Genomic DNA, 13,815 nt, shown 5'->3' on the forward strand with positions numbered 1-13,815 from the left:
ATGCTGCGCACTGTCATAGCTTGCAAAACTTTTAAAACATTTTTTTTTTTTTTTACATTTTAAGATCTTTGTCAGGCATTTACTTTTAAAAATAGATTTTTTTTCTTCTTTAATTGAATCTGCCATTGGCATTTCTATTGCAATTGCACATCTCTGCAAATCCTCTTTTTAAACAGCATTGATAAGTCTCCATCATGTCCTTTTTTTTTTTTTTAAATACAATTAGTTTTATTTTATTCATCCAAAACAATTCAAACGTTTGGGGACAGTAAGTCACTGACAGCATTTATAATGTTACAAAAGATTTCTATATCATATAAATTGATCAAAGAATCCTGAAAATAAATGTATCATGGCTTCTACAAAAATATTGAGCAGCACAACTGTTTTCAACAATGATAATAATAATAAGAACTACTTCTTGAGCAGCAAATCAGCATATTAAAATGATTTCTGAAGGATCATGTGACACTGAAGACTGGAGTAATGATGCTGAAAATTCAGCTTTGCCTAAAATATATAGTAAAATAGAAAACAGTTATTTAAAATAGTAAAACACACTGTAAAAAAAATCCCAGTAAAATTTACGGTAAAAAAACGGCAGCTGTGGTTGCCAGAACTTTATTGTAAAAAATACGGTAGCAACGTAAAAAAAAAAATCTGTTAAATTTACGGGTAAAATAACATATTTCATTAACTGATATTAATGTTAATTTACCAACCTAATGAAGTACTAATATCTGTTTTGCAACTTTATAATACACTGACAATCACCAAACACAGTGGTGAGAAGGACAGCACTAACATATAAAAGGTGCACACAGTGTCATTCACACACACACTAAACACCATCATGGTAACACACATGACATTTTAAAAATGCAATAAACATTAATTTAACAACATTAGGTGTAACATAAAACCCTAATGTACATAACTGATTAGAAAAAAATGAGAAAAACTAAGAAGAAACAGAGTTATTTTGACGAAAATATATCAAATGTGAAGTGTCACGCAGGGAATTGTGGGAATGTCAATTTACGTTTTTTCACTGTAAATTTTTACAATGAATTGTTATTTTCACTTCCAAAAACTGTGAATTTACCGTAAAATTACATTAAATGTACCGTTAGATCTATTACAGTTATTCACCGTATATAGTACGGGAACTTTCTGTAAACCAATTGACAGTTTTTCACCGCAGCATTTTTACAGTCTTTTACTGTTAAAATCACGGTCATTTTTTACAGTGCATGTTTGAAAAACATTTTAAAAATCTTATACCACAAACATTTGAATTGTGTATGTAGGCAAAATTTATATCTGTTACTAAATTTATATTTGCAAGCAAAATAATTGACCAAGATAAGAGTGAATGGACTCCCCTGTTGGTATAAATCTGTTTGATCAACCATCCAGCACATAAATGTTAACCATTAACACACTGCCCGCATTCTTCAGTGTCAGAAACAGCAAAGAGGTTCCTTTTTCATGGCAAATCTCCCACATTGTTTGACTGATCCCGCCCTAAGAACAGGTTTTCCACAAATCCAGTTTTTGTAAATAATTTACCATCACTCTTTCAGTACCTGAGCTTTCCAGAGAGCATTTTGTTGTGTGCCGGTGAACAGATTTACCTGTCTAGAGTGCAGTGGTGTTGTTTTCCCTGTTGTCTTTAAAGGTTTTTAGCATTAATAATTCAATAGGTGTGTAGGACAGAAGTACTCATTGAGGTGAAGTGAACTTTGATTTTTTGAGAAATGTCATTGTTGTACCCTGGATGACTGAAGTGGCACAGACTTTTTGTAGTTTGTATTAAGGTTGTACAAATAATGTGAAAATCATGAAGAAATCATCTGGTAATGTAAATAAAGCATTGCTGACAGAATAAAGCCATATTGCACTTCATTAGGGGCATGGATATAGTTAAAGGTAGCGTAGTTCATTTTAGGAGACTGATGCCTGTCTGTATAGCATGAAACACGCTGGAAATACATGCATTGACAGGCAGGTAGAACATTGTATCTTTGCCCACGGACAAACATTTTATGGTCCTACGCCTTCCACAGTTGATATATATACATATAAATACATTTAGATCACTTAACTTAGTGATTGCTATCATGTGAAGAGACTTGCAACCAGCATAAGAAAAAAATGTTTTTGAACCAAATCACCATACCCTACCTTTAATATTTTAATGTTTTCACCATAAGTTTAAGCTCATATTTTTCATCTTTTTTTCATAAAAAAAAGAGCTGTAAGACAGAAATGGTGAATTATTGAAAAATCTGTCTGCACTGGTCATGGTGTTTGACCACATCTAGAGGAGTTCATCTCAAAATGTTTGATCGTGTTCCTTTTCCTTAATTTCCTCTTCACTTTCATTACATCACTTATCTTCTAACACTTACCCCCGGTGCATGTTTGAACTGCTTTAACTCAAACATGTCTTAAAATATGTCAGTGCAATTCTTTCGTCTCAAGATGCACACCAGTAATATTTTTTTCTAAGGCATATTTATAAAAAGCTACTTATTTATAAAAAGCTACTACTACTTATGGCCTTATTGTCTCCACTTAAATCCTAACACACACCAAGTATTTCAATGGCTCCATTATTCAGCTTCCCTCCAGTCAAACTGAAAGCTGCTTTCTGCAATAATGTATCATATTATTTGAATGCAATCAACTAAAATGTCCATGAGACATCTGGCTCTGTTAAAAGTGTTGAGTCAAATTCTGAATGGCTTAGTTCCAAGAAACTTACAGCCACATTTATCCATTTTTTTTTTTTTTTTTCTAAAAAGAATGACACTAATGATGAAATGTTGTCATTTAAGTTGTCATTTTCCTTCATAGACATCAGGGCTGTTATCAGTGATGATTATTGTGCTCAAGAGGTTTCAAAGTCATTTACTATCGGAAATTTCCAATTGCAGTTATAGATGTGAGTGGGAATAGAGCAGCACGACATAAAGGTGAAGCTATCATTTATTGGTTTCTTTTTTATGTTGGAGCTAAACTACGTACATGTCTTGACAGCCTCCGTTTTATAGTCATAATTTCAGTGTTTACAAGGGAGAGCAGAGGATTTTAAACTGCACATGGAAAATTGTATTCACATTGGGTAGTGGAGATGAGGGAAGATTAATGTTGAGCTTTCCATATGAGATACACCTCTCTTCATTGCAGTAATTATCACATTTGCTTTTGAATAGACGAACAGTACAGACTTATTAAAAATAACAATGTGAGAAAAAAAATCCACTGGGGCATTTAGATTAGTTTTAATTCACAAAGCAAGCATAATTAGAACATGCTATATAGTTGTATAACTTCTCCCCTCAATGTTTTTAAGATGTTTCATCCTGCTTTAATTTCCCTAAACAAGATGTGACCATTTGAGCATATTTGTGCAGTGACAAATAGATTCAGACGTCCTTTTTTTTTTTGGCAACCTTTTAGTCTCACCGCTTGCCTTGCAAGAAATTTGCATATAATAATGCTTGGCTGGCATAAGAAAGAAGTTGTGTAGAAGGCAACTGAAGTGCAGAAACGGAATACATTTGAATGTATTCGAGCCCAGATTTATGCAAAGGAACAGCAGACATAGCGCTGTGTCTTTAACATGCCATACTTTCCTGAAACATGCTGCCAGATGTCCTTCATGCATTTTGCATCATGTTGTTAGTAAAGAGAGGGTCACCCAGGGCTCTTTTTCACATATGCCCACTCTGCCCAGGAATGTCAGAGACGAGGTTTTGTAACAGAACAGTAATGAATCTATGTTTATTTTTACTGCACTTGTGAACAACTGGGTTTTTTGGTCATGGTGATCCTTGATGTTTTGTTTTATTAGCACCATATTTCATGAGAGGAATTTATTTATTTATTTAACAACAATAAAATAGGCAGCAAGCTGGACATTATAAACTATCATTCAAAAGTTTGTGGTTAGGTTTCTTTTTCTGAAAAGCCACATTAAATTGATCAAAGGTGAAGACATTTATAATGTTAAAGGTTTCTACTGCAAATAAATTCTGTTCTTTTGAACTTTCGGTACCACAGTTTTCACAACAATATTAAGCAGCAGTTTCTTGTGCACCAAATCAGCATATTAGAATGATTTCTGAAGGATTATGTGACACTGAAGACTGGAGTAATGGTATTTTAATTATTTTAAATTGTAATAATATTTCACAATATTACTGTTTTTACTGTATTTTCACTTATTAAATAAATGGTACCTTGGCAGCTTTGAATGGTAGCATACATCTGCAATGAAAACAATGCAAAACATTGCAACACATTTTTTCAAGAGAGTAATTCGACAAAACCTCATCTACAGTTTGTTATCCAGCTAGATTATCTTGGTGGTGACAAATCAGAAGAATGTGCAGCAACAATGTGGAATACATCACAGAAAACCAAACGTTTAAGTTTGCAAGGCATAAAAATCTTTGGAACAGTTTCTCTAGCTGCTTTGTCATCCTTCATGACTAATATCCTCCATGTAATCGATGTAGGATGTGTTTACTTATCTTAAGATCCCTCATACTGTAGGTTAAGTTTCACTGGTTGTAACTATGGCCGTCAGCCACTGCTTTACTGGACTCAATTGGCTGGGGACACGATTTAACACATTCTCTAATTGAATTAGTCTTTGCAATGGTTTGGTTCTGACTGATCTCTCACTGCCTAAATCAAGGCCAGCTCAATTTGGACTCAATTACCTTCTGCTTGCTTGGCTACTAGCATATAGAATGGGAACATTTACACGTGACCTTGAGGGTTTTAAGCTTTTAATGTGATGCTTTCACCCAGATAATTTTTAAACTCCATTTAAATATCCACTGCTGTTATTACTTTCTTTGGGTAGAAAGGCACATGATACTTTAGAATGACACAGAAAAAGAAGATAAATTGTTTTCTTCGCTATAGACAGTCTCGAATCATCTAGTGCACACAAGAGACCATTTGTCTGTGGCTAATGGTGTGTATCTGAATTGCACCTGAGTGGTCCACCAAATATGTCTCATTACTTCCTCAGCTGATTTATCAAATATGTTCTGTCACACAAACTCTTGTGCGCCCTGGAGATTGTGCAGGTATACCTTACCCACAGTATGCTTAGCTTAGCTTAGCTTAAATATTTCTGTTGGACCAGATCCAGACCTATCTTTAGCTTCACCAACAAGTGTCCTTATTTGTCGATTCTTCTCATACGTTGTTCGAAGCGGGGCCGGTGTTCATTCAAGCTTACTTTGTGTTTTAGTCAATCCAATACATCAACCAAATAGCTTTTTGACAGGGATACCCATTCTCTGATGTGTATGTGCCTGCAAAGCCACCTCAACTTTAATGTTTATAAGGTTTTACATTTAAGACAAAGTATTATTTGAATGCAAAACTTGGAAAATGTTCATTGTAACTACACTGAACTGCTGCACTGAGCTTGCTCTGCTAGGACTTACTATACATCAGCGAGTAATTACCTTGTCATTGCAAATATAGCTCAGAAAAGCCAAACCTGAGAAAAAAATTTAAATGGTTTGATGTTTTGTAACATAATGCAATTAAATTCAGTGTCAGTCTTGAAAAACTTAGTTGTAATGAGTTGAAAATTGTAAAAAAAACTAACATATGTCATCACATTAGCACTTTGAGTTTGAGAATGGCACACTACAAATAAAATATTATTATTATTACATTCCAGAAAAAAAGTGTAGAATTTATAGCTGTCATGGCATTACATAGCTATAACGTATATAGTTCCCAGTTATTATTGCCAGTTAAAAGCATAATAAAGGCAAGTTTGTAAAGAACATTTAAAGGTTAACCTGCATAGATTTTAAAAATATCTTGCTAACAATAACATAAATTTCGTTTATATTTTTTAAGTCTTAAGTTGTTCATATATTTTAATTATATTATATTTTATTTTATTTCAGCTTTATTTCAATGACCAAAAATAGTTAATAGTTTGGGTTTTCGTTAACTATTACAACTGTATAAATGCATCATAACATTTGAAATGCACTATACAGCTGATTAGAAATTTAAGGAACAGTGTTGCTCTTCATGGAAATGTTTTGTGATAGCTGAAATGTCAGAGCTTTCCCTTCACAAATATCTTCCATATTTAATTTCATTAGACAGTCATAGACTGTTGTCATTTCATTTTTATTACTGTTGTGCTTGGAGCACACATTTTTGTGGCCTAAATTGTTCAGTTGACAAAAATGTCATTATCTTAATTGTGTTGCTTGCTTAAAATGCTCCTAAAATCTGCTGGAGAAACAATCTCTCTGTCATTACCAAAATGAATATTCAAAACTTCAGGGCCTTGCTTACTCATGTAACCCATTATGCAATAGGAACATAATCTCAGTGAACAAGAAGCAGGAGTTTTGATTCTTAGTTCCACCTCAGGTGCAGACTGTTCATTCAGACTAGCTCAGACTAATTAAAGTTTATTTTGTTTTGATCGGTTTGATAGGATGTCAGGAAATAGCTGCCGTTTTGTGAGTAAAGTCCCACAGAGAGGTTTATCAAATTATGATTAAATTAGAAATGATAATAATAATTCTTTAGAGGTTCTTTTATATCTGATCAAAAACACAATTTCTATCAAATTCTGTCTTTAAATTGAAGTGTGACAGCCTCAATCCTCATTTACTTTACTTTAATGGAAAGGAGTGACCATAATATTCTTCAAAAACTAACTTTTGTTAATTTTTGAATGTTGTGTGCATGGAACAATACATATTTTAATTTTTGGATGAACTATCCCTTTAACATATTATATAACGTATTCAACGCTTATTTTCCCCGTGACATGGCTAAATTGGTCCATGTTGGAGCAATGTTACATTTTCACGGTTTTAGCTGAATGTGTTGCATGCCATACATTAGATGAGATGTGTTTTTAGAACGCTTAACAACTGAGCTTCTATCACCACTCTGGGCCTCTGAATACTGTGGACAGTTTGCTGAGATATTGACTGTCCTCAGATCTTTCCAAGCTGGAGCCATTCCCCATTAAGACATCTGTGCAAAGTGTCACTTCAGAGGCTAGGTGCTGTGCTGAAATGTGCAACCCATCAACACTTGCTCAAAATGTCAGTTTGACAAGATGGCTCCTCAGGATAGCTGTCACTGTGTGTGATTTATAATACAACTGTACAGAATTTATGATCAGTAAGAGCAAATCAAAGTTTTGTGTATATATGGTCACGTGTATGATCTGTTTTGCCTGCGTTCCCGGTCATTGTTAGGCTGTGTTTATACTGCAAGTCTTTATGCACAGATCTGATCTTTTGACCATATCAGATTTTTTTCCCCGCCTGTTTACATTCACTTTAGACCTGACTGGTATCCAATATTTGTGTTTACATTATCGCTTTATCATGCAACATTGTTGACCCTCGGGTTTTGAATGGCCGTTCTAAAATTATTTTATAATTCACGTTGAGTGGCCATGATTATTTGCCAGCATGGATAAGTTAAAAGCTGTCATGGATGTTTGCAGCACAAAAATCTGACTGAACGGATACAGATTAGAATTATTTTAGTAGCGCTGTAAGATTTCATTTATTTGAATGAATTTGAAGGAATTAGAGAGAGAGAGATTGTGAATGTGAATTGCCTGCTTGTGTCTGTATGTAATAGTGAAGTTTGCTAGTTTATTAACAAAAAAACAGCAAAGTTATCACCTCATTGCTGAGAAATAGCCTATAATGTAGCTTTCAGTAGCGAAGCTGTTTTATTTTAAAAATTCACAGGACAGAGGTTGAAACAGTTTTTATGCTCCTGAATGTTTCTGTGTGCGCATTTTCTTAGCTATAAAGTTTCCACATTCTGGCTCGAGAATCGGATATATGTGTTTAGACATATGTCAGATGTCCGGATATCGGATGTGTATCTGATTTAAAACCACATTTCAAAGTGGCTCAGAACAGATGCGGAAAAATTGGATCTTGTGTGGATTTTTTGTGTCAGATGTTTTTTTTTTTGCCAGGTTAAATGCAGCCTTAGTTTCCCTTGTTGTTAAAGGGGTGGTTGATTATGATTTCACTTTTTAACTTTAGTTAGTGTGTAATGTTGCTGTTAGAGCATAAACAACATGTGCAAAGTTACAATCTTTTTTTTCCTCGTCTCAAGAAATATCTGCATACACACGAAACAGCAGAAACCAGCTGAAAACAATGTAGTATACATGCCAGACCAGTATGTGGTGCTGTAATTCTGCCACAGAGATACACTTAAAACAGCGAATAAGACTTGGAGCATGCGCATAAACTTTGCGCTCTGTATACAAACTATAGTAAAGCTTAGAAATAATGCTTTATTTTGGCTCAGTAGCTTCTGCAGCATGAACACAAGCATCTAGAGTCTGCTATTGTTGTTGTTGCTGTTTTTGTGCTGTTAGAGGTGTCTGACTTGGGTTGACATGTGGGGTGATGACATCATCATCATTTGTTTCACAAAATGTACGGATTGGCTGTACACACGAAAACGCAAGGGCGGCGTTTTCAGATTTATCCACTCCGGGACCCGGTTTAAAAAAATATTGGATTCACATTCTAAAAACGCCGGATTCGTCTGGACGAAACGCCTATCCGATACAAAATTTTTGCGTATACACCTAAACGCATCTCCGTGTGGACAGGGCCATAGATTATCATGACAGAATATGCTACACTTTAAGATAGTTAACTCGACTTCAGCTACATAAATTCATCAACTAACCATTCAGAAACGTCCTGTTGCATTCTACATGTTGTCACTTCTTTTTGAGTCTCTCCATCATTGTCTGACTTCATTTTGAACATAAAAGGCTGAACAGTTTCTGACATTTTCAGTGATTCTGCGTGAGGTAATCGGCACTGCTAACAGTACTATGTGCTAACAAGAGCTCTTGAAACTCCGCCCTCATCTTGGGAGCAGCAGCTCATTTGCATTTTAAAGGGGCGTTTTTTGCTCACCCTCAAAAACTGACAAATTTAACATGCTATAAAATGATCTGTGGTGTATTTTGAGCTAAAGCTTCACATACACACTCTGGGGACTTCAGAGACTTATTTTACATCTTGTAAAAGTGGCATTATACGACCCCTTTTAATTAGTTCTTTCACCTGTTCATACTTCCTTTTCCCTTTCTTCCTTTCTCCCTTTCTCCCTGTGTATTTAAACCCTTAGTTTTTTTTTTTTTTTTTTAAATATCATGATTAATTTATTAAGAATGCCATTAACTTATCCAACAAAACTGTGAATATGTATCTTTATTTACACATTGTCATGTGATCAACCAGTGAGTAAATAGACTACATTACAGAAAAGATTCTCGGTTCAGTTTGAATTGAGCACAACCGAAAATTGGATCGTGATTCAGAGAGGGATTCTATTGTAAACTCCTCTGAACGACGAATGAATCTGATTCAAACAACTTACGAGTGAATGCGTAGTTGTGGTGGGAATTGTTTTGACTGATTTATCAAAAAGAACTTGTTCACAAGAGTAATTCGTGTGGAAAAAGAACCGATCATTGCTCACACTGTGTCTGTTGTATGAAGGAAAAAACTGATGTGCACTCCAGTTAGGTTACATCTAATGAAATCATTTATAAATGCACGCAGATATTTCCTAACTGTCACCAGTGGTCTTTACTTTATTTTATAAATGGTTATTATTGTTGCTTTTGGTGTCAAGTTAGCATCTTGAATAAAAGAATACTTCAATGTTTCATTCACCCTCACCTTTCTTGAAGTTTAAAAAAAAAAGAAAAGAAAAGAAAACATGTTTGAGGACCATTCCGGACTCCAGCATGGTTCTCTTGGATTAGCCCAGGGAAAAGGCTACACTGACATAAAGGAGGCTCCTCTGTTTTACCTATCTGTTCATCTGATACCCTTTTAAAACAGTAGGTCCCTCAGGCAAGACTGTTAATACATCTTAATATACCAAAGCAACCTCTTTTAGTCTTGTCTGTTGATGCTTTAACTTTTATTGTAGGGAATGGGGATGTCTGGGGTTAAATGCAAGATAGCTTTACTATTTCTAATGACCTTGTTTGGATGGTTTCAGTTTGGACTTTCTAACAAATATAACTAAAATATTCTGAAGCTGATTTGAAAATTGATGGGAATTGATTGGGAATGTTTAGTGGGTAGAGAGAGTGTTCTTGAAATCATTATTAGAGCTTGAACTTTGATCTCTTTGACTGTAAGTTTTCATCTCCAGCTGTAACACTGTCAAGGCTTTACATTTTAGTGTTGTGTCATTCCCAATGCAAGCTCCATAAACCGAGAGTTGACAGCATTTGGTGTGCATGGATTTATGTCTTTGCACCTTTTTTCCTGTTATAGAACAATACATCATGGAAACCTGACACCTGTCAAGACTGCATCTGCTACAATGATATTGTCATCTGCAAACCCACTCACTGCCGAAATCCCCAGTGTGACTTTCAGAGGGTAAGAATGAAGTCATTTCTCATAGGCCATTAAAAAAGGGCAATAAAAGTACCTGGGTAGATGAATGCATTGTTAGCTAGAAATGAAAGTGGCCAATTAAACATTAATGCTTTTGGTCCAATTAAAAGCAACCATTACTAACAACCCTGTTATAAATGGTTCGAACAATGAGGGTTCTACCAAGAAATATTTAGAAGATAATTCATGTAACCTGGTTTTTAAAGGATTTTTACAACTGTTAGTACTGGTCCTCGAATTGAATGAACTAAGTGGTGTTGCTGCTGGTTACATCAGTATGCTAGTTTATGAGTTACTCATTGAATTATTCACAACTTACAATCAGTAGTACTTAAAAAAAAATAAAACTAAAATAACACGCTAAAGCCAATAATATTGATACCTTATTATGTCTCATTGCTCCTGATAAAAGTTTCACTGAAGTGTATTTTCATTCTTGAAAGCTATCTCTGGGGTGCTAATGCATCTCTTGAAATGTTTCTCTGGATGTTTTCCAAGGGTGAACGCTTGAGAATCCCACCCAACAAGTGCTGTCCAGAATGTTTTGCACAGTTGCCCGGCATCTGTCACCATGAAGGAATGGTTTATGGGGTAAGTGACACTTCTTATGACACAACTCCAATGAAAGATGCTGTAAGCCTCATCCTGTCCCTTAGCCAATCTTCCCACTTCTGGTCGAGCACCCGGCTCGTTGATTGCTTCGTTTTATGCACAAAAGCTTTCTTGTTTGCGTTCCACTCTTCCCTGACAGAGCAAGCTTCTTTTTTTGTCCCAGTCACCCCTGCTAAAGAGCCACTTGGTGCTCTGTTTAAGATTCTGGCAGTGTAGCTTCCAAGTCAAGTAGCATCTACTTTGGGGAGCAAGCTGTGTTGGCAGAGGGGCTCAAAACAGTTATTAACAGTTTAAGTCTATTTTATGTTTTTATGAAATGATATCAACATGTCTCTTCAACCATGTCCTGATCCACCGCTCTCTCTCTTACCCACTCTCTCAGCATGACAGTCAATGGAGTAATTCCAAATGTTCGGTGTGCACATGTTCTCATGGGAAGGTGACCTGTGGGCCACGTGATTGCCCTCCTCTTAGTTGTGGGAAAGACCAGAGTCCTTTCATCCCAGATGGAGATTGCTGTCCTGTATGTGCTCATAATGGAGGTACAGTAAGCAGCAACTTTTTTTTTTTTCATGGGATGCTATGTTGCTTGAGAAAGTGACTGCTTTTCTTTCCCAATGTTTCTAGTTACAGTCAATCAGTTCGTTCACAATATGAAAAATGGTGCTATTGTATTTAAGAATTTACTTTCCTGTAGAACTCATGACATCACATATCTTTACCAATTCATTTTACTATTTATTAAAAAAAATGAATATTTTCTTGTTTCCTTTTATTTAATTTTTATAGTTAATTTTAAATTTTATTTTAGTGTCTCTACGCTTATTTATATCTGTATTTATTCATTTGTTTATTTATTTAAAGGTGCCGTAGAACGCGTTTTCAAAAGATGTAATATAAGTCTAAGGTGTCCCCTGAATGTGTCTGTGAAGTTTCAGCTCAAAATACCCCATAGATTTTTTTAAATTAATTTTTTTAACTGCCTATTTTGAGGCATCATTAAATATGCGCCGATTCAGTGTGTGGCCCCTTTAAATTGTCGTGGGCCCCGCCCCCGAGCTCGCGACTGCCTTAAACAGCATAAACAAAGTTCACACAGCTAATATAACCCTCAAAATGGATCGTTACAAAGTGTTCGTCATGCAGCATGTCTAATCGCGCAAGTATGGTATTTATTTGGATGTTTACATTTGATTCTGAATGAGTTTGATAGTGCTCCGTTGCTAAAGCTAACATTACACACTGTTGGAGAGATTTATAAAGAATGAAGTTGTGTTTATGAATTATACAGAGTGCAAGTGTTTAAAAAGTGAAAATAAGGACAGTCTTGTCTCCGTGAATACAGTAAGAAACTTTAACCACATTTAACAGCAACATGCTAACGAAACATTTAGACAGACAATTTACAAATATCACTAAAAAATATCATGTAATCATGGATCATGTCAGTTATTATTGCTCCATCTGCCACTTTTCTTTGCTTGCTTACCTAGTCTGACTATTCAGCTGTGCACAGATCCAGACGTTAATACTGGCTTGTCTAATGCCTTGAACATGAGCTGGCATATGCAAATATTGTGGGCGTACATATTAATGATCCAGACTGTTACGTAACAGTCGGTGTTATGTTGAGATTCGCCTGTTCCTCGGAGGTCTTTTAAACAAATGAGATTTATATAAGAAGGAGGAAACAATTGAGTTTGAAACTCAATATATGTCTTTTCCATGTACTGAACTCTTGTTATTCAACTATGCCAAGGTAAATTCAATTTTCCGTTCTACGGCACCTTTAAATCTGCTCATTGATAAATGTATGGTAAAGTCAGTAAGAATCAAGTCACCGTCTTACATTTTTTCTTTTTTGATAATCTGTATCACTAAAATGTATGTCACAATACGATACAAACTGATCTGATATTACTTCTGTTACATTGCAACTTTAAAGATGATGTGTGTAGGGGTCTTAAATGCATTTGTGATCTATTTGAGTGGATATAACAGCATTGACTCAATCATACATAGTGTAAATTCGGGGCATGAATTTGCCCAAACAATGACTGACATGTTGTATTGTTTAAAACATGTTTGAAAACAGCCATTATTTTTTTTTATTTCTGTTTGGTGTCACTAGTGGCACACATATTGCACACTTCAGTTTTTACATGCAAGTAGTGACTCGTGAAGTTACTAGCAATCATCTGTTTGCCTCAGATGCTGTTTTCTTTGTTGAATGTTTTGCTGATTGCTTTTAAAAGGCTTTCTTTTCTTAGCTATATGGGTCCCAAGAGGATTTATTCTGCTGTCTTAGACCAATGATGTGTTTTTTCCTTCAGAGATTCTAGTATAATTTTGCAATTATTAAAATCTCTCTCCTACTCCATAGCTTCATGCTCCTGGGAAGGCCGTGAGTACAAAGATGGGGTGGAATGGACTTCCAGCCCCTGTACAAAGTGTAGATGCAGAAATGGCCGCACTGAATGCCTGGTTGCAGAGTGTCAGCCTGTTACATGCAAAGCGGTCAGTAATAACCCTGAACTGTCAGATGTACTTTGTGTTTTTGATCTGATGGTAATAGTCAAGGCAAAACACAGCGATGCATGTCTAGATGTGTAAACTACTGTTAACTTCTATTTTAGCTTTAAAACTAGTTTAATTAACCCTGTTCAAATATTATCATGTACTGAAAGAGTTGTTCTAGCTATTAAAA

At 35.3% G+C, this 13,815-nt stretch overlaps 1 protein-coding gene across 2 annotated transcripts in view; it reads left to right on the forward strand.

The window, feature by feature from the left end:
* The window catches only part of fras1 (Fraser extracellular matrix complex subunit 1), a 131,573-nt gene that overhangs the window by 25,687 nt on the left and 92,071 nt on the right, over window positions 1-13,815 (forward strand). For both annotated transcript variants that reach the window (XM_048188165.1, XM_048188166.1), the window contains exons 3-6: window positions 10,371-10,478; window positions 10,995-11,087; window positions 11,491-11,650; window positions 13,492-13,625. In XM_048188165.1, the coding sequence (XP_048044122.1) occupies window positions 10,371-10,478; window positions 10,995-11,087; window positions 11,491-11,650; window positions 13,492-13,625 (495 nt within the window). The remainder of the gene's footprint in view (window positions 1-10,370; window positions 10,479-10,994; window positions 11,088-11,490; window positions 11,651-13,491; window positions 13,626-13,815) is intronic.

This window comes from Megalobrama amblycephala, linkage group LG4 (assembly GCF_018812025.1).
Source record: "Megalobrama amblycephala isolate DHTTF-2021 linkage group LG4, ASM1881202v1, whole genome shotgun sequence".
Lineage (NCBI taxonomy): Eukaryota > Metazoa > Chordata > Actinopteri > Cypriniformes > Xenocyprididae > Megalobrama > Megalobrama amblycephala.